Genomic DNA, 27,529 nt, shown 5'->3' on the forward strand with positions numbered 1-27,529 from the left:
CGCCAAACAAACAAATGTAAACAAAATTTCGCGCACTTTTTTTCTAAAGCAAGCTAAAAGTAACAGCTGATAACTGACAGAAGAAAGAAAGCAATTACAGAGTCACAAGCCGTTGAAAAAATTTGTCAACGCCGACTATATTACTACTATATTACCGGCAATTACTTTTTGGGCAACCCAATAGAACAAGCGCATCAAGGATGGAAGACAACTTTTGACAACTATATTCACAATAAGGGGTTGTTGTAGGAGAGTGTTGTACACTGAGTCATCTGGTCAATCCAGTACGTACAACCGGCTGCCATGGGATTACACAATAAAGCGTGATTTTTTAATACGTTATGTTGTTCGGGGTGGCAACATCGCCTAAAAATTGAGTCTAAACATCATCTATGAATCATTTATCACTATTCCACGGTTGTAATGCTTTGGCCTGTTACTCTTGGAACTCCTAAAAATATTCTTTCTTACATATGAAAGCATTCTTTTTTCCTCCCTAATATCCTTTTGGTATGTCACGAGTATGCATAGATGATTTTGTAATACTCTCTCGTTTATGAGTTGAACGCATTAAATTTGCTCCTATCATTAAATAGGTGTAATAAAAACAAATTCAACATTATGCATAGATTTTCGTATCAATTTTCTCACAGCTTTTGTTTGTTGTTGGGCTTTTCTTCTTGGCTTCCTTCATATAGGACTCGTGAAGCAGCTACCTTCTTGGAGGGGTGTGGAAAGCATATTACGCTTCTGAGTCCTCTGCAAGCAAACGCCAATGCAAAGAACGTCCATCGTTGATAGCATTACGGCGGAGCATTGTCGATTGTTGTTAGTTTCTTAAGATAATTTGTATTTATAACGTCATTTAGTTTGTGAAATTGAGCAAAACATGAAAGTATAGTTCGTTTAAGGTGATAGGGGACTCCACCTCCTTTTTTCTTCGCCTGGCTATGCTTCATGGCTTTGGTTGGGATTTTTTTTTTCGTTCTTCTTTTGGTAGGAGTGTTGGTGGGGGTTGATGCTGGGAGCTGGTAATATCGATAGGAATCTTTAACTCAATGATTGCTACATTGACTTAGTGTCGATAAGAGAGGAGGAGGAAGTGCACGAGGGGTTTCTTTGCCCGGTTGTTCAGTGTTTAGGGCAAATGTAAGTACACAATAGACATGTTTTGTATGTGTTAGTATTTCTAAGTCTATTTGTTTATGCTTTACCCGTTGCACAGTGGGTTGGAAAGAAAAGCACTAAGATCCCTGAAAAATAGCCACAACAATGAAGAAATTCTTATTTCTACGTGATTGAAAATAACGACACATGCACAAAGTCGTCGAGTTAGCGAAATAAGCCTAAACAAGTAAAAGCGTGTTAAGGTCGGACGGACCGAACCTTGGGAACCCACCACCATGGATTCTGCTAAAAATTTATACAAAATAAGTTTAGTTGAAGGACAATATTTTATTCTACAATACATACCAAACTTCTGTCAAACCAGCAAAAATGAAAGCTTCTAGGAACCGAACAAGGATAATCGAGCGACTGATTTATATGGTAGCTATACCAGGTTATAGACGATTTGGACCGTACTTGGCAAAGTTGTTGGAAGACATAACAGAACACCAAGTGCAAAATTTCAGCCAAATCGGACAACAATTGTGACTAGTAAGGGCTCAAGAAGTCATATCGGGAGATTGGTTTATATGGAAGCTACTAGCTGACCCGGGCCCGCTCCGCTGCGCCTTCTTTTACTTTATATGGAACAAAAGTTTCCTGGGAATATTTATTTTCTACAATTATAGATCTTTTAGGGCAATACCATGCTACGAAAATAGTATAACGCTTGACTAACAGTTTAACAATATAAGTGCCTTTATCTGAATTCCATATGATCTTTATTTTTTTTTTTTTTTTCGGGGGAGAAATGGTCCCCCAGATACTTGGCCCTGAAAAAATATCAGCATCGTGCTTTTCTCTCAAATACCATTTATTTAAACCCCATATTGCCATTGGCATAAGAGGAGTTTACAGGATGAGGCGTCCCCCAAACACATGGCCCCAAAATAGGTTATCAAATTCGTTTTCTAATCTCAAATACCTCTCATTTTGGCCACATATTGGCATGGTCGAAAAATTTTTTCCCTTTGTGAAAACAGGGGTGATGCCCTAAATACATGGTCCTACATTTGGATATCAAATTCGAATTCTACTTCCAAATACCTTTATTGGAGACCCATATTGTAATGGTCACTAAAAAATTGCTGTTTGTGGGGTATTTTGGGTATCAATTCTTGCGAAAATGGGTAACAATTCTTGCTCTAACCCCCAATAGCTTTCATTTAAGCTCCATATTGACATGGTGGGTAAATATGCCCGATTTAGGGGTGTTTTGGCAATTGGAGTGGTCCCACAAACACCAAGTGCGGAAAATATATCATCAACGTACTCTATTCTCATATATCTATATATCATTTATTTGAACCCCATATTGCCATTGCCCTCAAAATTGGATATCAAATTCGTTTACTAATCTCATTTAAACTCCTTATTGCAAAAGTCAGCAAATATGTCCGGTTCGGGGTATTGACCCTAAAAACTATGAATATTTAGTTCCACTCTCTTTAAGACCCAAATTGTCTTGGTGAGCAAATACGTCCTATTTGGGCTTGTTATGGTGGTGGGACGTCTGCTAGACAGTTGGCCCCTAATGTTGATATCGGATACGTGGTCTACTCCCACATACCTTTAATTTGAGCCCCATATTTCCATAGTCGGCAAACATGACCGGCTTGTGGAGTGTTTTGTGGGATGGGCGGCCACTCAGTGAGTTGGCCTTGAAAATATAAATCGGATTCGCGATCCTCTTTAAAAAGCCTCTTATTTGAGCCTCATATTGCAATAGTCGGCAAATACTTCCTATTTGGATGGTGTTGTGGGGGTGGGGTGGCCCCATAGATACTTTTCCCAAATATTGATATCAGATTCGTGCTTTACTCCCAAAGACCTTTCATTTGAGCCCCATATGGTTATGGTCGTAAATTTGTCCCCTTTGAGGGATGTTTTTGGGGAGAGGCGGCCCCCCAAACACTTGGTCCCATATTTGGATATCAGATTCGTATTCTACATTCAAATACCTTCTATTTAAGCCCCATATTCCCATGGTCAGTAAATAAGACCTGTTTAGGGGGTGTTTTTGGAAAGGGGTGGACTCCCAGAAACGTGGTGTAGCATTTGGATATCAGATTCGTATTCGCAAATACCTTTCATTTGAGTCCCATATTGCCATGGTCGGCAAATATGTCCGATTTAGGGGTGTTTTGGGGCTTGGGGTGGTCCCCCTAGCACTTGGTCCCACAATTGGATATCAGATACGTTTTCTTATCCTGAATACCTTTCATTTGAGTCCCATATTGTCGTGATTGGTCTAAATATATGTTTGGTAGGTTTTAGGGTGGGGCAGCCCCCCAAGGTACCCCATCCGAAATTTAGATACAAAATTTTTCTTTTTTTTTCTTTTCTTTTTTCTTTTCGCTTAAATCTCACCACCCATCTCCGAGATCCGGCGTTTCTGAAAATTAGGGTAAGGGGGAGGGTCGGCCCCCCCTTCAGACATCAAAAAATGTAGTACCCTATTTTTACCACGGGGTCATTATGTGAAAATTTTAAGAAAATCGGTTCAGCCGTTTCTGAGTCTATAAGGAACACACAAACATACAAACAAACCTGCAAACAAACACAAATCGATATGAGGTTATTGACCGATTTGGACGATTTGTGCAAACTTTTAGGTAGATCGGTCAAAATTGCGGCTTCTAGAGAATAAAGAATTCAAATCGGGAGATCGGTTTATATGGGTGCTAAATCTAAATCTGACCTGATATAGCCCATTTGCAGTCCCCAATGACCTACATCAATGAGAAGTATCTGTGCAAAATTTCAAGCGACTAGTTTTAGGCGTTCGACCGCTATCGAGATTTCTACTGACGGACGGACGGAAGGACATGGCTAGATCGACTCAGAACGTCGAGACGATCAAAAATATATATACTTTTTAAGGTCTTAGGACATTATTTCGAGGTGTTTCAAACGCGATGACCAGATTAGTACACCCCCATCCTGTGGTGATGTGTATGAAAATCCAAAAGGCCTATTTTTCTAAATGTCAGCAATGTCGGAAGAAAATATAATATCAATGGACTGTAGAGAAGATCAAGGAATTCGATCTATACGGCAACTAGCTCATACATTTTGAACTTTTTTGAACATCTATGGCATGTGCTAGTCGAATAAAGTCTAAAGCTAGTCTAAATGTCGGAAAGGTAATACAATATGAGAACATTGGATCAACAATCATTTAGGTTAAGTTAGGTTAGGATGATACCAAGACCTTAGTCGTCTAGACATCCTCATTGGCCAGATTAAGGCCGATTAAGATTCTTCATCCTCTTCTCATTCCAATGATTTCTTTCTGGAGCCACCCAGATGCAAAATCGAATGTCTTGATCCTGCACGGATTTATCCCTCTCAGTTCTTCTGGTGCCGGAAAGAAAAACTGAACCCAGAACCGTGTTTCTCACTTTACTTTAATTGGCTATGAAAGAATACTAACCGAACGTAGAATAGTGTTCCAAGTGCCTCTATCTTCTACGCTCATTCTAAAATCTCTGACACCAAGTTTAGAGGTGTCTCCCACAACTTGATCTTTCCATCGGGCTTTTGGTCTTCCCGGTTTGCGTGTACCACCGTGCTTGCCTTCAAAAGACTTCTTTGTTAGAGCTTCTTCATCCATTTTGACAACATGACCTAGCCAACGCAGCCGTTGTATTTTGTTGCGTGTAACCATGATATCGTCGTCATACAGCTTGTGGTTCATACGTCACCTATATTCTCCGTTAACGCAAACTGGTCCATATATATTACGAAGAATCGTTCTCTTAAATACTCATCTGCTTTCACAAGTACCTATGCTTCAGAACCATATAACAGCACGGGTACTATCAGTGTCTTGTAAAGTGTAGTCTTCGTCTGTCGAGAGGTGGCCTTGTTTCTAAACTGCTTACTTAGTCCAAAGTAGCATCTGGTTCGGACAGATTCTTTCCTATTCTTACTGAGGAACGCGTATCAGCAAGTGTCATCCTGCAGAGTCTTATTAGTTTTGCAGGGATACCAAACTCAGACATGGCTTGAAATACCTTTGAACGTAAAGGAGTATCGAAGGCGGCTTTGTAGTCAACAAAGAGATGGTAGGTGTTGATTTGTCCTTCTCGGGTCTTTTCCAGGATTTGGCGCAGTGTGAATATCTGGTCTAGGGTGAATTTACCTGGTCTAAAGCCGCATTGATAGGGCCCAATTATCTCATTGACTTTAGGTTTTAATCTTTCACAAAGTACGCTCGAGAGTATCTTGTATGCGATGGGGAGGAGACTTATTCCTCTATAGTTGGCATATTCCGTCTTGTCTCCTTTCCTGTGTACGGGACATAGTATGCTAAGGTTCCAATCATCGGGTATGCGTTCTTCCAGCCAGATTGCGGAGATAAGCTGATGCATACGCCTTATCAGAGTGTCGCCTCCGGTCTTAAATAGTTCAGCGGGTAACCAGTCGGCTCCTGCTGCCTTGTTGTTCTTTGGTCGGGTCAGTGCTACTTGGACCTCATTCTGACTAGGAGGTAAACATTCCATACCATCATCAGGGATTGGTTCTGCGGTATCCTCTTCGCCGCCAACATCGGACACTAGCAGTTGGGTAAAATGTTCTTTCCATATCCTCAGCATGTTGTCTATGTCAGTTACCAGATTTCCTTCTTTGTCTCTGCTGAAGGTTGTGCCTGCACCTAAGCCATCGGTTTGGTGTTTAATTCTTTGGTTGATTTTCCGGACATTATTCTGACTCTTGTACATCTCAATTCGCTCGCACGCACGTATTTCCATTTCCTTTTTCTTTCTGCCGAATAAACGTTTCTCCTCTTTCCTTTTCTCCCGATACCTCTCCTTCATCTGGCGCGTTGCTTCTGATTGCAGGGTTGCTCTATACGCCGCATTCTTGGCTTCAGTAGTGTATAAACTCAAAGTTTATACTTATTTTTTTATATTCTTATGAAATACTAGTTTTAAAATCATGAATTCGTACACACATGAATTGTAACGGTTGGAAAGGCACTGAATTTAACGTAACAAAATACAAATGTCATGAAAATGTACTAAAAAAAAGATACAAATGCCGATACTCGAAGGCTTCTTGGCGGGCTTAAATAGCTAAGCTCGGCCACTTCGTCAGCAGCAGCAATCGAGTCAGCAATAAATTGGTAAAATCACCCCAACTCTTTGTTTTTTACTTTTCCTCCTTTTTTGTACTCCACTCTACGAGCAAACTCTTTTACCTTAGTCTCCTAGTGAGAACTGTGAGTCTGTGATCCCACAAATACAGTCCACAACCAGTTGATGGAACAACTTGGATAACATCCAAACCATCCACAACTCTCATCGCATTGGAACGGCCCCATACGTGCTGGACGTCTCCCCCAATTTAATCATGGTCCTCTCGAAAAGAGAAACAAGGAATTCAGCAGCAGAGGAGCAGAACTCACAACGAGGAGAAATGAGGTAATCGATAAAGATTTGAAACAACCCAAATTAGTTTCTTCTCGGTACCGGTAAGCCTAACTTGGTGTATGCTTTATTATCGCGTCACATGCGTGATAAATCTAAATCAAATTTGAAAAGGAAACGACAATTGTGAGAAATTTAGTTAATAATAAAATTAGAAATTTGTGCGGCAAAGAACGGAATAATTCTGGCAAGTGGATCAATATTAAGGCATTTTAAATAATTCAAAAAAAAAAATAATAAAGAATTTAAAGTATGAAAATGTTGGTGCCTGCCGAATGCTCATGAATGTTTACAGAGTTGGTTATATATTTGATTTTTATGAAAAAAAAAAAAATCCCATGTCTGTCCGGTTAAAATTTTCGGTGAAAACGAAAAGTTTCAAAAAATCGTCTAAATAACGGTTTTCCCAACGCCGAAATTGAAAAGAAACATCAGCAGAAGTTCTTTATTAAATGGAAGAAGAAAAAAGAAATAATACGCTATAAATGTACATATGTATGTACATGCATTTATTTTGCATCCATGCGGAGGTAAAGAACAAAATAGCAAAGCGTATGTATTTTCCGTTATTTGCATATTTATGGGCTCCGTGATTTCCAATTTTGTTTTCTCTTTCAATCTGATCTTCTTTTGCATTCATTTAATGTTTCACATCTCATTCTATAATATGTTGATTTGCTTACAAAGAGAATGAAAGACCAACAACAAATTAATTATTTCTAACAACTCTCCAATTCTAATCGTGCTTTGCTATCTATATTACATTGAAGAAAGAAAAGTGAATAACGAAATTTAAAGAGAAGGAGAGAAAAAATTTTATCTATAAATTTTGATAAGAGCTTCAATGCGGAACTAACCCGAATCAAAATAAATTATTCGTTCGTTTGTTAATTATACATAATTAAAATTATCTCTTCAAAATTCATCACTGAGAAGGTAAATTTTCAATGTCATTTACACATTTTTTAAACATACCAATATTTTCTGGGTCTATTTACGGAATATTCGAAAGTTGAACCCACTCTAATAAACCAAACTGGTTTAAGAGGTAACCTCGAGAGTAAGGAAAAGGTTTAAGTAAAGGTGAAAAGAGAAACATACCTATGCGTATATAAGATATTCTTTGCTTCGCCTTGTTACCAGACTGACACTAAAGAGAAATTTAAGGGAGTAGATGTGGAAGATAACAATATATGAAAGACAGTGAACTCTTATTACTACTCTGTCAATGGTCGTTTGCTCTCTTTAGTTGGAAGACACCACAATGATGTAATAGAATCCACACAGGGAAAGCAAACATACACCCGAAAATAAATTTCATTTTTTTTTTCTTTCTTCAAGAGAAAAAAAATTAATAGAATAAAATAAAAGCCTTACAGATATTTGATTGCTCTTTGTAAGTGGGCCAAGTCACTATTGGTAGATTATCACTCTTTCGATATATTTTGCACCAGATGTTGAATGTTAAGTGAAAAAAGAAGTTAATAAAAACAAGGAGGAAGAATCGAAAAGAGAGATAATATATCCGAAAGGGGTATTTACATTATGTGGACATACATACTTTTATTTGTATATACCATTTTATCTGCATCGCAAACGGTTTCATAGTCACCCATAAAACTTTGATATATATGCAACTCATATATTTTATGCAACTAGAATAGATTGCCCATGAGCTTTGGCATGTCGAATCGACAGTTTCTACTTCATCATTACAGATTCGTTATTTACGAATAATATATATTGTCACATCGCAGGTTCATAGTCACCCTACAGAAACTATACGCTGATAATAACTTCTGAAAATCTTGAGTAACATCGGATTTTTATTTTTTTTACTATTCACTGAAAGCTGTCGCCATATTCTCAAGATTGCTCTTGCCTTGATATTTGGCCTAGGAGTCACCCACTTTAATTTATTTTCATTTGCTATTTAGTTTCTATGAGACCTCGCTATAAACGAGGATAACTGACCCAGGAGTTAGCCACTTTTGTTTTTTCTCATTTACGCTTCGATTTCCTTAAACCCCTATATACACGCGTATAGAAGACTTGACTTGCCAATAACAATTGAAAATTTCTCAGTGCAATGACTGAAGCAGCGGAAGATAATTTGTCAAGAATGGAGGACAAGCAGTCGCCATCGAGACAGGACAGGTTTTTATTCGACTGTGATCATCTCATCATGTTATGCACATATATCGAGAAACTTGAGATAATAGATCAGACAGAGACGTTGCTACAGGTTAAAATGGAAGATTTGGAACGAAGATGGGGAAAGATTCAGGGATCCTATGAGTCAGTTATGTTATGCCCGGATTCACGAGCTCCCACCGGGCTAAAAGACAACGCTAGAATGAATTTTAATGTTTGTTCGGAGGCCTATTATGTTGCTAGGTCTCACCTCTTCGACATGATAAGGATCGCAGCATCGCCTAATCCTAGGGTCCAGGCTTCAAGATTGGGTATATCGCCTGATGATTTTCCCCCTCCACGCCATTCTCTGGATAACCAAACTGGCGACTTTTCGGGTATATGTATTAAGGTTCCTCCGTGCGATACAGAGGACTTTAAGGGTGGTTACGAAGAATGGCCGTCTTTTCGTGACATGTTCACAGCGGTCTACGTAAACCACCCGAAACTGACTCGAGCTCAGAAGTTGTACCATCTGAGGAATAAAACCCAGGGTCCAGCAGGGGCAATTGTCAAACGCTACCCACTCTGTGATGAGAACTTCGAATTGGCATGGAGGGCATTGAAGTCGCGCTACGAGAATAAAAGAGTGTTGGTGGATAATCAACTGAAAATTTTGTTCAATATCCCAATGGCCTCAGTTGAGAGTAGCGAATCTATACAGAAGATACAATCAACTGTGAATGATTGTATGTCAACCTTTAGAACGCTTGATGTAGATGTTGACCATTGGGACCCCATACTCGTTTATTTAATATCCACCAAGCTTCCCGATAAAACCCTTGCGTTATGGGAGGAATCCCTTAAATCCCACAGCGATTTACCCAAATGGTCTGAGCTGGATGAATTCCTAGTAAACAGGTTCGAAATTGTTGAACGGATATCCAGCATAAAATCCACTAAAGACAGTTATAGCGCTATAGAGGGAATTGCCCAGAAAACACAGGCCTATTCATCTCAGGAGAAACTTAATTATTTATGCCCACTGTGCAGAGATGACCACTCGATACGGTCATGTTCGGAATTTCGGAAATTTTCGCCACAGGAGAGGATTGATTTTACTTTTAAGAACAAGTTGTGCAACAACTGCCTCTCTCCTAATCACTCCAAGCAGAAGTGCAAGAGCAAGAATACATGTTTTATATGCCATAAAACCCACCACTCCCTGCTTCATTTAAAGAGTAAATCTGATTCGATTCAGATCTCTGAGAACTCAAATAGCTCTGTCACGAACTCGAGCCCCCGAGGTAATAATTTCAATGGAACAGCCCCTTTGGATGAAACTCCATCGACATCAACCAAGGGCTCGCAGATCCAGGTAAACTTTGCATCTAGTAATGAGACTATTTTGCTAAGAACGGCACTGGTGCAAATAGATTTAAGAGGGGAATTATTTACGGCACGGGCTCTTATAGATCCAGGTTCTCAGAGGACATTTGTGACGGAGAGGCTCAGAAGCCTACTACAGATTCGCTATCGCAGCGCACGGTTTGAGATTTTCGGTCTCGGCGAAAAGATGCAAACATCCAACAAAGAATGCGAGATTTGCTTGTATTCTCATAGATACAACATACGTTTCTCAATAAACGCAATTGTTCTTCCAAAGTTGACCCAACTTTTACCGGCTGCATCGTTCACTATATCTGACCCACAGGGACTCAGTCAGTTGGACTTAGCCGACCCGACATTCAATAAATCGGCTCACGTGGACCTCATTTTAGGAAATGACTCGGAGCGATTTATAAATATTGAAGGCATGAGGAAGAATGTTTGTGGATATGCTTCGGCATATAACACCGTTTTTGGTTGGGTCTTAAGTGGTCCCACGAAAGCTCAGCATGTTCAGACATTTACTACAAATGTCCAGGCAACGGAGATTCCATCGCTGAATGAAATTTTACAAAAATTTTGGGAAGAGGAGGAAATTCCACATTCCCGCCCGCGTTCGGAAGATGATGCCTACTGTGAGGATTTATACCAGAGCACTACGACGCGCCAAGGTGACGGAAGGTACGTTGTAAGACTTCCTTTTAAAAGGGAGTTCCCGAATTCTGTGTATCTAGGCTCATCCAGATTCATTGCCCTTGGTCAGTTGGCCAGGATGGAGCAATCGCTATCTAAAAATTCCGAACTTCAGACCCAATATAACTCAGTGCTTGAGGAGTATCTTTCTCTAGGGCATATGGAAGAAACGACACCTATGGAGATTACTTCAAATGGCAAATATAGTTCGTATTATCTTCCACACCACGCCGTTGTGCGACCCGAACACAAGACAACCAAAGTCAGAATCGTTTTTAATGCATCCAGAAAATCGAAATCAGGATTTTCTTTAAACGATGTCCTTCTGACCGGGCCCACCCTTCAAACCGATTTGATATCAACGGTCTTGAATTGGAGAAGATACAAATATGTCTTTAGTGGAGACATTCAAAAAATGTACAGACAAATTCTTGTACATCCCAAAGATCGCCCATTCCAAAGAGTTCTGTATCAGAGAACGCCAAATGATCCCGTGAAGGACTATCAACTCAACACCGTTACGTTTGGCATAAACTGTGCCCCTTTTCTTGCGATTCGCACATTAATACAATTGGCATCAGACTCAGAATCTCATTCCCCAAAAGTGGCATCTATCTTAAGAAGGGAGACCTACGTAGATGACATCCTCTCCGGTGGATATTCAATAGATGAAACCAGAGACGTCCAAATCCAACTTATGAACACCCTTTCATCTGCAGGCTTCCCACTTAAGAAAATGACGGCCAATGACTCCCAACTTTTGGATTATTTATCTCCCGACGATCTTTACGATTTAGACTTTTTACGACTCGATGAGACGAGCTCAACGAAAACCCTAGGCATTAAGTGGAATGCATTGTCTGATTCCTTTTCATATGCTTTTAACCCGGTACAGACGTGCATAAACCCTACAAAGAGAAAAGTACTATCGACTGTAGCGCAACTCTTTGACCCAGCTGGATGGATAACACCCATTATTGTAAAGGCGAAGATTTTAATGCAACATCTCTGGCTTGAGGGTTCTGGTTGGGACGACACAATAAGTGATGACTCCCGCCATTCGTGGGAGCAATTGCTCTTGGACTTTTCCGACATTAATTCCATTCGAGTTCCTCGTTGGATTAGATGCATGCCGTCCGATCACATTCAAATTCATGGGTTTTCAGACGCATCAAAGGCGGCGTATTGCGCTTGTGTATATGTCAAGGTGCGGTCTTCTGACAATGCCTCACATTCCAGCCTATTGGTGGCCAAAAGTAAGGTGGCCCCGCTACAGACAATAAGTTTGCCAAGACTAGAACTCAATGGTGCGAAATTGCTCGCAAGACTTGTTAACTACATAATGTCTTTGTTTGATTTCAAGACCACGGACATAATTTTGTGGACAGATTCGTCAATTGTTCTCGGATGGCTTTCTAGACCCCCATGGTGTTGGGAGACCTACGTCGCTAATCGTACATCTGAGATACACGCATTGGTTCCCCAAGGGCAATGGCGACACGTGCCCTCTCCGGAAAATCCGACTGACTTGGGTACCAGGGGTTGTAGATCACAAGACCTTCGACATAACGTCATGTGGTGGAACGGACCACCGTGGCTTACAAAGGAGACCTCTGCATGGCCAAAGATGATTCCTGTGTCACCACCGGAACCCGTCAAGAGACTCCATTCTCTTCATTCCGCTTTGGCACAATGGGATGTGTTGGACAGGTTCTCGTCATACCCCAGGGCTTTAAGGGTATTATCGTATGTCTTCCGGTTTTTTCATAGCATTCATCGCACGTCTACTGAGGCTGTGAGGTATTCATCTGTTTATATTTCCTATCGCGAAATTCTTTTCGTAAAAACCCGCTTGATTTACTTATGTCAAAGGCATTTCTTTAAGGAAGAGTACGATTCGCTTTTGAATGGGAATCCTGTATCTAGGGACAGCTCCCTGAAAACCGTCAACCCCTTTATAGATCAAGAGGGAATTATAAGAGTTAATGGCCGATTGGCTCACTCGTCACTTCCGTATAATGAAAGCCACCCCATTGTTCTCCCCGGTAACTCTCGCCTTTCTGCTTTATACCTATCTCACCTTCATACGTTTTTGGCCCATGCGGATTGTATTCTGATGTGTAGGATGGTGCAGACCGAGTTTTATATATCCCGCCTTAAACCAAGAGTGAAGGCCATCATTCGTAAATGTAAAGTTTGCACAGTTTTTAAGGGGAGATCATGTTCCCAGATCATGGCACCACTGCCAGAAGACAGGTGTACAATTACACCACCATTTCATGTAACTGGACTCGATTTCGCGGGTCCTTTTGAGCTGAAAACTTCCCATTTGCGAAAGGCACCACTAGTGAAGGGGTACGTATCGGTGTTTGTGTGCTTCTCTACGAAGGCACTTCACTTGGAGCCATGTTCGGATTTGTCATCCGCAGCATTTGAGGCTACTTTCGCTAGATTTGTTGGTAGGCGAGGACTACCCAAGAGGGTAGTATCTGATAATGGACGGAATTTTGTAGGGGCTAGTAGGATTCTATTAAGAGAATTCTCTAAATTTATTAAAGGCACTTCAAGGGACATAGCGGATAAATACATTACTCACGGCTTTGAATGGAGCTTCATTCCTCCTCATGCACCTCATATGGGCGGTCTCTGGGAGGCCGCCGTTAAAAGTTTTAAACATCATTTTAAGAGGGTCGCTGGGTCGCACAAATTTACATATGAGCAATTCGCCACGGTATTGGCTCGAATAGAGGGAGTCCTTAACTCCCGACCCATTTGTGCAATATCAGAGGATCCCTCTGATCTCACTGCACTAACTCCTGGCCACTTTCTGAGGGGTGCCCCCATGCTGGCACTGCCGGAACCTCTTTCACAAGACATGCCAGTCCTGAATAGATGGGTCAAACTTAAGGCTTTGCATCATCAGTTCTCTGTTCAATGGAAAGAGGACTATCTGAAGTCACTACAAAAGCGGTATAAGTGGAAGGAACCAAGTCCGGGGGTAAAGGTAGGCGACTTAGTGGTAGTAATAGACGACCTACTTCCACCGAACGAATGGCGATTAGGACGTATCGAGGAAACTCACCCAGGCCACGATGGCCAAATTCGTATAGTGGATGTTCGCACTGCGACTGGCTTGATTACACGGCCTATAGTAAAATTATGCCACTTACCTTACCTGAGCGGACAATCCACTGATCAGCAAAACTAAAATCTTAATCTCAATTTTGTCATCTTCGAATTGAACGTTTTCCATATATGTGGAAATCAATTCCAAATTAACCAATCTCTGAATTTATATATTTACAGACCTGTTAGCAACAAACCTGGTTCAAATGTGTATCGGTGTGTGTTATGCAAAGGCTACCATAGCATTCGGTTATGTCGCAGGTTCATAAAAATGACGCCACTAGATAGAAGCCGCACGGTAAGGCAGCACAAGTACTGTATCAACTGCTTGGCTAAAAGCCATATGGTATCAGACTGCACGTCCAAAAACAAATGTCGGAAGTGCCGTAACTGTCACCATACCTTGCTACACCCACAAAACAACGTTGTATACTCGCATGCCAAAAATAGAAAAGTTGTCCAACAACAAAATTCGGATAAAAGAGTCCAGTCGTGCACCAACCCAAGACGGCAGAAAAAGAAAGGGAAAGCTAATCAAGCAACTCCATCTTCAGACGATGTGCGAGGTCAAAGGCCATCATTCAACAACACTGCATCACCATCTATTAACCAACACATATTGTCAGATGCGATTCGATCTTTGGCTTCTGTTCTCTGCGCTGTCCATAACCCTGACCATAACAATGCCAACATCTAGGCCGGGCGCCATGTATAAACTCAAAGTTTATACTTATTTTTTTATATTCTTATGAAATACTAGTTTTAAAATCATGAATTCGTACACACATGAATTGTAACGGTTGGAAAGGCACTGAATTTAACGTAACAAAATACAAATGTCATGAAAATGTACTAAAAAAAAGATACAAATGCCGATACTCGAAGGCTTCTTGGCGGGCTTAAATAGCTAAGCTCGGCCACTTCGTCAGCAGCAGCAATCGAGTCAGCAATAAATTGGTAAAATCACCCCAACTCTTTGTTTTTTACTTTTCCTCCTTTTTTGTACTCCACTCTACGAGCAAACTCTTTTACCTTAGTCTCCTAGTGAGAACTGTGAGTCTGTGATCCCACAAATACAGTCCACAACCAGTTGATGGAACAACTTGGATAACATCCAAACCATCCACAACTCTCATCGCATTGGAACGGCCCCATACGTGCTGGACGTCTCCCCCAATTTAATCAAGTAGTATCTCGACACTGTTGGTTGTACCATAGGTTTTTTGGAGGAGGCCTCCGGTACCCAAGTACGGATTTCGCGGCATTTTCAATGGAGTGGGCAATAGTTTGCCAACGCTCCATTATATCATCGGAACAAGGAGTGCTTTCATCAAGCAGTTGGGTCAGTCGAGTGGAGTATGCCGCTGCCATTTGTTTTGTTTGCAGCTTTTCAATGTCCAGCTTCCGTGCAGTGTCAGATCATACTTTCCTCGTCATGTTCAAACGAGTGCAAACCTTTGCTGCAACAAGGTAATGATCCGAATCTATATTCGCTGGATGAATGCCTTCCATTTATCACAACGTGATCAATTTGGTTTCTCGTGTTTTGATTGGGTGACAGCCATATGGCTTTGTGAATATTTTTATGTTGAAATCTGGTGCTACTAACTACCATGTTTTTTACCGCGGCAAAATCTAACCTTTCCGACTGTTGGACCAAAAATTTCTTCCTTCCCTATTTTCGCATTAAAATCTCCCAGAACGATTTTAATATCATGGGCAGGACAGCGGTCATATTCTCTCTCTAGGCGCTCGTAGAAAATATCCTTGGTCTGCTCGTCTTTGTCTTCCGTCGGGGCATGGGCACAAATAAGGCTGATGTTGAAGAATTTGGCTTTTATGCGGATTGCGGCTAGCCTCTCATCTCCGACTAACCACAAATCCACAGCCAAATTCATGCCTCGTGCTATGGCAGCTATAGTATAGTTTGTCACCGTTTGGTGTTGTAGTGACGCCAATAACTCGCCTTGTCTTCTCGAGTATCATTGGCACTCAGTATATAATTAAGAGCCAGTGCCACCTGACTCCTCACTGAGACACTCCTCTCGAAAAACCGTACCGTGTTTCTACTTTAGCATAAAGCAGGACAATGACAAAGAAAGTGAAAGCTGCCCTCTGTAATGTATCCAGATGAAAATCTGTATGAGATGCAGGTTCAGATCCTATTCAAAGGCATCTTAGAACTTAGAAAGTCTTGGGACTGCGGGAGCCTTCTATTGCTAACTTCAGTCGGGTGGGGGGTTCGTGTCCCTTTCCTTCTAAGCCTCGTTCCCATTACACAATTAATTTTTGTTACAGACTCCCTTTTTTTAATGAAATAAAACGAACGAATAAAACCGATGGTTGGCCATATATCAAACAAAATTTAAAAAGAACTTTAAAAGAAAAATAAAGAAAAAAAAACAGGTCGAATACTTCCCATAAGGTCAAATTTAATATGGCATCCCGGATGTAAATGGGGCCATTGCTTCATAACCCTCTCCAACCAATTATGTCCAATTCAAGCTTATGTCCATTGGACCCCTAACAAACAAAGGTACTACCCTCTTATGATCTCATCTTCTTATAGGAAAACTTTTCCAACGGATCTAGCACATCTTCACTGATTGAGACAATGCCTTATAAAAATGTTCATCGCCACAAGAGAAAAGTATCATTGTTTATGAAATTCAAAATTCACATATTTTTATTAATAACCATTTAAAAAAAATAATAATAATAACTAGAAAAATTTACCTAATAATAATGTAAAAATCTGATAGAAAATTATAACATTAGAAAATGTTGTAAATTTAAAGCTTCCCAGAAGGGGTTAAAAATATTCAAAAAGTATCTTAAATTTACGAAACAGGTGAAAATAGAAATGAATAAAAAATTATGTATGTAGGTATGTCTGCCCAACAGACGAAATTAGTTGCAAAAATGAAAAAATGAAAAAAAATATAAAAACAACTTCTTGGAGAGATCACTGGTGAGAAACTATAAAAACACTATGTGCATTCATGTGATCTCCCAAAGAAAAAAAAAAAACGAGAGCGGCTGGAGAGAAAGTCTCCACCGAGTTATTCTAAAGTTTGCTCCACAAAGAGCAAGGCAATAGAAAATAAAAATGGAGAGAAACTAACCAATGGAGTTACAACACACTTTGCATATATTTATATAAAATTTTTACATTGTGACTTACCAACAAAAAAAATGACGCCAGCGATGAAGGCCTTCCTCACATGGTCGATGGTTTCGTGGTTGCTTTTCTGTTTGGATATTGAAAATTATGAAAAGGGTGTTGCTGGTGGATTTACCAAATTTAAGATAAAACGAACTATTGGGCATACATCTGAACAAATTTCTTAGATGTATATGAGGCTATCTGTAAAATTTATAACTGATTAAATTACGAAAAAATAAAAAAATCAATTTTGATGAAATTCCATTTAGGAATTTTATAATTACGATACTTATTCGATTCTAGTTAAGTTGATGAATTGTGATGATATAGGCAGCCTGATGCTTTAGCATGATGAAAAAATAATTAAACAAAATGGCGTGAAGATGTGGCTTCAAAAATCTTGAAATTCAGCACGTATTCAATATGTATGGTTCCTCGAAAAAATATCACTTGAAACTAGGTATAGCTGGATAAAACTTTACATGGCCGGTTGAAAAATGTCACATCAGGTTGGTATAGCCGGTGTAAGGTTCAAATAGAGGCTGGTAATATTGGTTTGCTGGCTTTAAAATATTACTAAGAACATGGCAAAAATCACTTCAGCCAGTCTCTTGGTGTAGACACGTGAATGACAAAAAAGGTTATGGCCAAGCACTTAAGCACGTCTTGGGACTCGGATTAATAAATTGGTGGCTACTACCCTGTGGGTAGTAGCTCCCCCGTTGGTTATAGATCTCTTGGTTTGAATCCAGGTGTGCCAAGCCTTTTCCTTCAAAAATTCCACATATATGAATGACTTCCTCCTGTGCCTCAATTATGCTAGCTTTAACACTGATACGTGTATGAAGGCCTAATTTGCGCACTACAGACCAATAAAAAAAAATAATGCACTATGTTTGATTGGGAAACTTTCAAAGAATTCACAAAAAAAATTCACCGAAGTTAAAGTTTCCTTTATTTTTCGTTTTAAGTCGTAGATTCTGTGTAAGAATACTTCTTATCACATCGAGAGATCACAGGAAAAAAGAAAGACAAATTGATCCCTAACTTGGAAGGAAACGTGTTCCATGCCTTTGTCAAATAGAAGCACAAAGAAGGGAAAAAAAATGTCAAACTGATGATATGCGTTGCCACCCACCGTCTGTGGAAACCGATAAATTAAAACAAACAAATCGGCATTTAAACAAAATTTGCAAAATAAACAAAAACTAGCTCACTGGTGTACTTTGAATACTTTTTGTATTCTTTGTACGATATAAATATAAAAGCCTTGTCTCACAAAGATAATCATTTGATATTTGCTTTAGATAAAAGAAATCATTTGAAATATCAGAAATTGAGAAGTTCCATTTACCATTGAAGGAGGGGGCGTGTCTTAAGAATCAATCAAGATACTCTTCCAAGCTCATCATAAGGTGTGTAAAAAGGAATAAGAGACAAAAGAGAGGCTTATGAAAGAGAGAGTCCATGATATCTCTGTCTTAGAATGCTATTAAAAAGAGGCAGAGATTAAAAGCTCTTATCTATTTACCCTGGAATGGTTCAAATCAAGATTAGAAAATGAAGAGAGTGAGTGCCGTAACATAAGCAGAAGAACAAAAGAATCGATGAAACTCTACAACAATAGTTCTAATCAGATGGATGATTTATTCCTTTCCTCTTTCGTTTTTTTTTTCAAATTTGCCATCTAATCCAATTTTATGCTTCAATGTCTGCAATACTTTTAACTGCGGATTTTTGTCTGCACCAAGTACGTTATGGCTACAGTGACGTGCAAAATTGTATGTAGAAAAAATTAATTCTCGCTTAACAAAATAAAATTATAAGAAAAAGGTGAAACGGGCATTACAAAACCAGGTTATTTCTCTTCAAGTTTGAAAGGAAATAAAATGGAAAAGGCCGTAAATTTGGTTCAAATAATGTCAAGTCGAAAAAAATATGTCACATAATAAAAGAAATCTTTTGCTAGAAAATATCTTGATTTCTGGACTGAATGATGTTAGTACGAAGAAAAAAAACGAAAAAAAACTTTGGGCAAACAGCGCATTCAATCTAAACATAGCCCTCGATCGATCTCAAAGCTATGTCCTAATGTCCTTACAATGGAAGGTTCCTGCCACTTTACCATCCATGTCTTCTAGCACATAATAATGATTGCCAAGTTTTTCTCGGACTTTCGACTTTATAAAAGTGGGTGCTAGCTTCGTACTAAACTTCTTCTCTAAACTGCTTTGCGCAAAATTACGCCGAAATACCTGTTGATCTACCTCAAAAGACCTGGGTCTTGTTCGCAGGTTGTACTCACGTTGATTCTTCTCAAAGGCAGACTTTATATGCTTCTTAACATCATCTCTTATAAGTTGGAGTCGATCATCTCGACTAAGACAATTGGTAGATTCATTCAGGAGTTTTAAATTCCTGAGAAGGACATAGTTCGAAGCATGGGTTACCATGTCGAACCCAAATAACGCATGATATGGGGACACTCGAATGGACTGGTGGATCGAATTTCTTAGAGCACAGCAGATAGCACTGAGATTTTGATCCCACTCACGATGATCCTTCTTAAGAAATGCGCGGATTCCGGCTATAAGCGATCGGTTAACCCGCTCTGACGCATTCGCCTGCGGTGAATAAAAGGCGGTGTAAATATGGTTGATACCGAAGCTCGTCAAAAAGGCGTTCAAATCATTTGCCTTGAACTGGCTACCATTATCGCTGATAACTGTTTCCGGGACACCATAGATATGAAATATCTGACTCTGCAGGAAATCCTTAATGGCCGAAGATGTAAATTTGCGCAGAGGACACACCCAGTGAAATTTACTAAAGTGGTCTAAAACAATCAGCAAACCTATATATCCTGACTTACTCCTCGGATATGGTCCTAACAGATCAATATAGAGGCGTTGAAAGGGCCGTTCGGAGACAGATTGATTAACCATAGGAGGCTTCATTATGGTATTCGGGGCCTTGGTAGTCTTGCACACCTCGCAATTGCCCACGTACCTTCGAACGTCCTTGACCATACCTGGCCAGAAGAAATGCCGTCTTAGCAAATCCACAGTCTTAGCGATCCCGCCGTGTGCCGTCACCGGTGAATCGTGAGCCCTCGATATCGTGTCCTCTCGGAGCCTTAAAGGGATCCAAAGTTTCCAGGCATCCTGCTCCTGTCGCTCCTCACCAGAATAGGGTTCTGTACGATAGTACACGTACTTGTCCACAATTCGCAAATCCGGTAGACTCGACTGACTTTCAAATACCCTGGCCCTCAGAGAAACGTAGTCCTCATCCAAAAAGAAAGGAGATTCAAGGTCAACTTCCGGTAGGATGGTGTCAATACCTGCAACCTCCTCGTGAGGAATCCGCGAAAGTGCATCAGGTACGACATGTTCGCTTCCCTTCCTGTGACTAATAGAAAAACGATAGGACTGAAGTTTAAAAACCCAGCGTGCCAACCTTCCACTTAAATCCGGCTGCCTCATCAGCCATAATAGACTGGAGTGGTCAGTGACCACTTCGAACTCCTGTAGTTCTAGGTAGCACCTGAATTTCTTTATCGCTTCCACGGCTGCAAGGCATTCGCGTTCGGTTACGCTATAGTTGCGCTGAGCCGTGGTAAGCTTTTTACTCATAAATGCAATGGGTTTTTCCTGCCCATCCTTATCTAACTGTACGAGAACGGCACCTATGCCGTGATCGCTTGCATCACAGTGCAAGTAGAACTTCTTAGTGAAGTCAGGGTTAGAAAGTACCGGAGCGGATGTAAGCAACCCCTTGAGATCCTCGAAAGCCAATTGTGCCTCTGGTGTCCACTGAAACTTCTTCCTGGATTTCAAAACCTCGGTTATATGGAACGTAGCATCAGAAAAATTCGGCACGAACCGACGATACCAGCCGGTTAGTCCTAAAAATCCTCGGACCTGTTTCAAAGTCTTGGGCACTGGCCAGTTGGTTATTGCCGCGACCTTTTCCGGATCAGTGGTTATGCCTCCGTTTCCAATTACGTAACCCAAGTAATTTACTCTGGTGACGCAAAACTTACTTTTGGAAACGTTTAAAGAAAGGTTGGCCCTTCGGAATTGTGCAGAAATCCGCACCAATACCTCCATATGAGAGGGGAAATCTTCCGACACGATGACGAGATCATCCAAATACCCAAATACGCAATGGCGCAAATCGGGAGGAATGATCTCGTCCATTAGCCTACACATAGTCTGTGGAGCATTACAGAGCCCGAACGGCATTACCACAAATTGGTACAAAGGCCGTCCCGGGACTGTAAATGCTGTCAGTGGTCTCGACTTTTCGTCTAGGCTAATCTGCCAAAAGGCATCCTTCAAATCGAGTTTGGAAATGATATTCGCCTTTGGCAGTCGTGCGAAGATTCCCTCAATATTGGGTAAAGGATAAGCATCCTTTATAGTAACGGCGTTCAGCCTTCTAGCATCCAAGCACAACCTTACTTTTCCCGGCTTCACCACTAATCGCATCGGCGAACTCCACGCCGAAGTGGACGGTTCTATGACACCCAAACTGAGCATCCGGTCAATTTCTCCGAACATTAATCTCTCAACCGCCGGGGACACAGGGTAGTATCGTTGTTTTACGGGAGAAGCATCCCCAACGTCAATACTATGCCGAATCAACCTGGTCCTACCCAGCCCCTGGGTTTCAAAATTCGAAAAAAGATTTATAACCGCTTGAAGTTGCTTGCGCTGTGGTCCTGTCAATGGAAAAGAATCAGTGTCAAAATCCTCCTGCAGTACTACACCCTCAGGATTCAAAGCCTGAACACTCGTAGAGATAACTCCATCAGCCATTAAGACAACAGATCCTAGTATATCTGGTATCAAACCAAACTTCTTCCAGAAGTCAATACCTAGTATCACCCTTTGTGACAAAGAAGGGATTATAAAAAATCTCAAAGGCCTAGTATCTCCTTTAAAAGAAACGAGAACATCTATCCAGCCAACGACTCTTTGAATACTTCCATCAGCAGTGCTCACATTCGACCTACACTTAGAAAAATTTTGATACTTCGAAAAATTGTGTAACGCCAGTTCAGCGCCAAGGCAGCTTACACTCGCCCCAGTATCTAGAAGACCGAATTCATTGAATTCCAAAAAGGAGATTTTCGCAAAATATCGCATATCCGTGGGCTTAGAAAATATCGCCGAAACCAAGAATTTCCTACATAACCTTTTGGATCTAAAGTACTGCCTTAATCGAATGGTAGAACGTCTGGGCCGCCTACTGGAAATAGAATTTAAACTACTCAACGAAAAAATCTCATTGCGTCTCTGCAGATAATAAGCTAAACGTTCGTGATAAGGCCGTCTCGGATATAAGACATGAGATGGCATATCATTAGCAAAACTAACAAGGGTCTCTGGTCTTCTCAAAATGTCTAATGGAGGGCATATCCCGACATCTCCTTTAATAGAAGTAGAAATAGGTGTGGTATTAGAAAATCCGGGTTCAAATGGTACATCAGGGGGTTTGTGGGGGTCCACATTATCAATCATTCGATCGGTGGACCCTGAGGTCTCGAGTTTTTTGCCGGGTTGTTCCTACGGTTTCTGCAATCAATGCAGTTGGGCTTATAAATGTCCTTGGCCCCACAGCCATAACAAAAAATTCGTCTATCACTCAAGCATTCCTGCCAGTGATGTCCGAGTTCCTCACAATTCCAGCATTTCATATTGGTCGTCGACCCGTGAACCGCCTCTACTTTCAAGGTATCCTCATCCCCTTCCATGACACAATCACGATCGTCATCAATCTCGGATACGAATCTACGAGGGACATTAGTCATTCCTACATTGCGCATGGACAAGTTCCTCCTAACATACTCATCGCTGAGGAAATTTTCTCTGGTTTGCACCAGTTGACGAAGATGTGGAATTGAATCTATTTTCATATAAAGCAAGTCCTGTCGCACATCAGGACGTAAATTTCTAAGTATTATCTCAATCAGTTCCTGCTCTGCCATTGGCGTCGACAATCTATCCATAATACCAGCAATAGACTCATAAAAAGTATCAAATGATTCATTGGCCCTTTGTTTCCGCTTCCTGATTTCCTCTCTAAAATCGTACGACGTCTTGGAATCCCTATATTGCTCACGAATGGCCTGGCTAAAATCATCCCAGTTAAGAGATGCAACCCTCTTATGGTAACGCCAGTACCATTCTCTAGCCTTTCCGGTTAACAAAATATTAAGGTTCCTGCATATACAAGAGAAATCACTATTAAAATTATCCCTAGTCAGTGAACAAATCCGGTATAAAAATTCTTCGACGTTGAGACCGGTGGATGACCCGTCGAATTTTAAATTCCAACTCTGAATTATCGATGTAACCCTATCGGAAGGAATATTGCCATTATTAGAGTTCGAGAGTGAATGCGGAGACACATTCAAAATATGCGAATTGCTATTCAAATGTACAGACTGTGAAGGGACTTCATTTCCACCTTGGGCTGCACTAGGTGCATGAGCATTGTCATTTGGCATCCTTGTGTCTATTCTGGACCTCGAATCTTGGAAACTATTTCGAAGAACGCCCCGCGGATTGTCCTGATTGGGATTGGGCAAAATATTCAAATTTTGTAGCATCCGAGTCAAGTTAGCCTCAATCAACCTATTCATCTCATTAAAGTCAAAACGGTTTCCAGCGGAAGGATTTGCAACACCTTGAGATGGGGAGTGAAAACCTCGAGAATTAATACCACCAGGATCGCGATTTGGTGTGGCCAAATTACCTCCCAGAGAACCTGAACTAGTGTTAAAAAAACTCACTTGGTCCTGGAATAAATTCCTTGCACTCCTCGTATTATATTGCTTCTGCATCGCACCCCTAGCTTTGCCCCTGTTTGCCGGTTGTTTCTTCGGAGCAACTAGTCCCTGTCCAGACACAAAAGCCTTTAAATCATTAGGCTGACACGATCGTTTGCACATGGGGCATTCCGATGCTGTAGTTAAAAACTCCTGTAAGCATACCTTATGAAATGAATGTGAACATCCATTAATAAGCATACATTCCTGACCATCAGTCATAATCTCGTTACACACCCAACATAACGTAGGTTCCGAATTAACCGGTGCCGAGTCAGTCGGCGGTAATGCCGGTGGAGGGGTTCTCTCCAAGGACATTTCAAAATCTGAAGTTCTAACAGAAAAAATTTAATAAATATTCCTTATTGTATTGCTTATTGCAGCAACTCAAAAAAAATAAGTTTTCAGAAAATTTCATAAACGATATATGTTTTCCTTTCAAAGATGAGAGTCAAAACAGGTAGTATCTTTTACCCTACTATGGGAATTAAAAAAAATAAAAAAAAACTGGGCTATGGTTCATACATAAAATTTCCAAAAATCCCTGCGTAGATCAAACCAGCGTAGAAAACATTAAATTTGTCGTGTCTTTCGTCTAAAATTCAGCGGTCGCAAAAATGCTTCCTGCAAGTTAACGAAATCCGAGCTGCCTTTTAGGTACTGATAGCTAAGCTCTTCGTAGTGATATAAAAGAAAATCATATATGAAAGATGGATAAGCAAAAACTAGGAGGAAAAATGAAATCTTGGCTTGCAAAAAGGTTTACAAATTAACTATCGGTTGACTAACTCGTAAAACCATCAAGTTGACAAAGTTCCAGATAGGTTTGCAAACTATTCACGAACACTAAATCACAAAATTATCATAATTTCTGACAATCCATTAAAAAGTGAAAATTCCAAAAGTAACAAAAAAAATAATAGAGCCTAAGACAGCGTCTTTTTCCGGCCCCACGTTGGGCGCCAAAATCTGTAATGTATCCAGATGAAAATCTGTATGAGATGCAGGTTCAGATCCTATTCAAAGGCATCTTAGAACTTAGAAAGTCTTGGGACTGCGGGAGCCTTCTATTGCTAACTTCAGTCGGGTGGGGGGTTCGTGTCCCTTTCCTTCTAAGCCTCGTTCCCATTACACAATTAATTTTTGTTACAGACTCCCTTTTTTTAATGAAATAAAACGAACGAATAAAACCGATGGTTGGCCATATATCAAACAAAATTTAAAAAGAACTTTAAAAGAAAAATAAAGAAAAAAAAACAGGTCGAATACTTCCCATAAGGTCAAATTTAATATGGCATCCCGGATGTAAATGGGGCCATTGCTTCATAACCCTCTCCAACCAATTATGTCCAATTCAAGCTTATGTCCATTGGACCCCTAACAAACAAAGGTACTACCCTCTTATGATCTCATCTTCTTATAGGAAAACTTTTCCAACGGATCTAGCACATCTTCACTGATTGAGACAATGCCTTATAAAAATGTTCATCGCCACAAGAGAAAAGTATCATTGTTTATGAAATTCAAAATTCACATATTTTTATTAATAACCATTTAAAAAAAATAATAATAATAACTAGAAAAATTTACCTAATAATAATGTAAAAATCTGATAGAAAATTATAACATTAGAAAATGTTGTAAATTTAAAGCTTCCCAGAAGGGGTTAAAAATATTCAAAAAGTATCTTAAATTTACGAAACAGGTGAAAATAGAAATGAATAAAAAATTATGTATGTAGGTATGTCTGCCCAACAGACGAAATTAGTTGCAAAAATGAAAAAATGAAAAAAAATATAAAAACAACTTCTTGGAGAGATCACTGGTGAGAAACTATAAAAACACTATGTGCATTCATGTGATCTCCCAAAGAAAAAAAAAAACGAGAGCGGCTGGAGAGAAAGTCTCCACCGAGTTATTCTAAAGTTTGCTCCACAAAGAGCAAGGCAATAGAAAATAAAAATGGAGAGAAACTAACCAATGGAGTTACAACACACTTTGCATATATTTATATAAAATTTTTACATTGTGACTTACCAACAAAAAAAATGACGCCAGCGATGAAGGCCTTCCTCACATGGTCGATGGTTTCGTGGTTGCTTTTCTGTTTGGATATTGAAAATTATGAAAAGGGTGTTGCTGGTGGATTTACCAAATTTAAGATAAAACGAACTATTGGGCATACATCTGAACAAATTTCTTAGATGTATATGAGGCTATCTGTAAAATTTATAACTGATTAAATTACGAAAAAATAAAAAAATCAATTTTGATGAAATTCCATTTAGGAATTTTATAATTACGATACTTATTCGATTCTAGTTAAGTTGATGAATTGTGATGATATAGGCAGCCTGATGCTTTAGCATGATGAAAAAATAATTAAACAAAATGGCGTGAAGATGTGGCTTCAAAAATCTTGAAATTCAGCACGTATTCAATATGTATGGTTCCTCGAAAAAATATCACTTGAAACTAGGTATAGCTGGATAAAACTTTACATGGCCGGTTGAAAAATGTCACATCAGGTTGGTATAGCCGGTGTAAGGTTCAAATAGAGGCTGGTAATATTGGTTTGCTGGCTTTAAAATATTACTAAGAACATGGCAAAAATCACTTCAGCCAGTCTCTTGGTGTAGACACGTGAATGACAAAAAAGGTTATGGCCAAGCACTTAAGCACGTCTTGGGACTCGGATTAATAAATTGGTGGCTACTACCCTGTGGGTAGTAGCTCCCCCGTTGGTTATAGATCTCTTGGTTTGAATCCAGGTGTGCCAAGCCTTTTCCTTCAAAAATTCCACATATATGAATGACTTCCTCCTGTGCCTCAATTATGCTAGCTTTAACACTGATACGTGTATGAAGGCCTAATTTGCGCACTACAGACCAATAAAAAAAAATAATGCACTATGTTTGATTGGGAAACTTTCAAAGAATTCACAAAAAAAATTCACCGAAGTTAAAGTTTCCTTTATTTTTCGTTTTAAGTCGTAGATTCTGTGTAAGAATACTTCTTATCACATCGAGAGATCACAGGAAAAAAGAAAGACAAATTGATCCCTAACTTGGAAGGAAACGTGTTCCATGCCTTTGTCAAATAGAAGCACAAAGAAGGGAAAAAAAATGTCAAACTGATGATATGCGTTGCCACCCACCGTCTGTGGAAACCGATAAATTAAAACAAACAAATCGGCATTTAAACAAAATTTGCAAAATAAACAAAAACTAGCTCACTGGTGTACTTTGAATACTTTTTGTATTCTTTGTACGATATAAATATAAAAGCCTTGTCTCACAAAGATAATCATTTGATATTTGCTTTAGATAAAAGAAATCATTTGAAATATCAGAAATTGAGAAGTTCCATTTACCATTGAAGGAGGGGGCGTGTCTTAAGAATCAATCAAGATACTCTTCCAAGCTCATCATAAGGTGTGTAAAAAGGAATAAGAGACAAAAGAGAGGCTTATGAAAGAGAGAGTCCATGATATCTCTGTCTTAGAATGCTATTAAAAAGAGGCAGAGATTAAAAGCTCTTATCTATTTACCCTGGAATGGTTCAAATCAAGATTAGAAAATG

General features: G+C 39.9%; 2 protein-coding genes across 5 annotated transcripts in view; one reads left to right on the top strand and one right to left on the bottom strand.

Annotated features, from left to right (window-relative positions):
• Positions 1 to 27,529, bottom strand: part of LOC106091405 (hemicentin-2) — an 844,000-nt gene that overhangs the window by 59,664 nt on the left and 756,807 nt on the right. The window lies entirely within an intron of this gene.
• Positions 6,140 to 14,706, top strand: LOC131994717 (uncharacterized). The gene is made up of 2 exons (XM_059361554.1): positions 6,140 to 6,596; positions 14,124 to 14,706. The coding sequence occupies exons 1-2, from the start codon at positions 6,526 to 6,528 to the stop codon at positions 14,638 to 14,640; spliced, it is 588 nt and encodes a 195-aa protein (XP_059217537.1). The 5' UTR covers positions 6,140 to 6,525; the 3' UTR covers positions 14,641 to 14,706.

The sequence above is a fragment of the Stomoxys calcitrans genome, chromosome 2 (assembly GCF_963082655.1).
Source record: "Stomoxys calcitrans chromosome 2, idStoCalc2.1, whole genome shotgun sequence".
In the NCBI taxonomy this organism is placed as follows: domain Eukaryota; kingdom Metazoa; phylum Arthropoda; class Insecta; order Diptera; family Muscidae; genus Stomoxys; species Stomoxys calcitrans.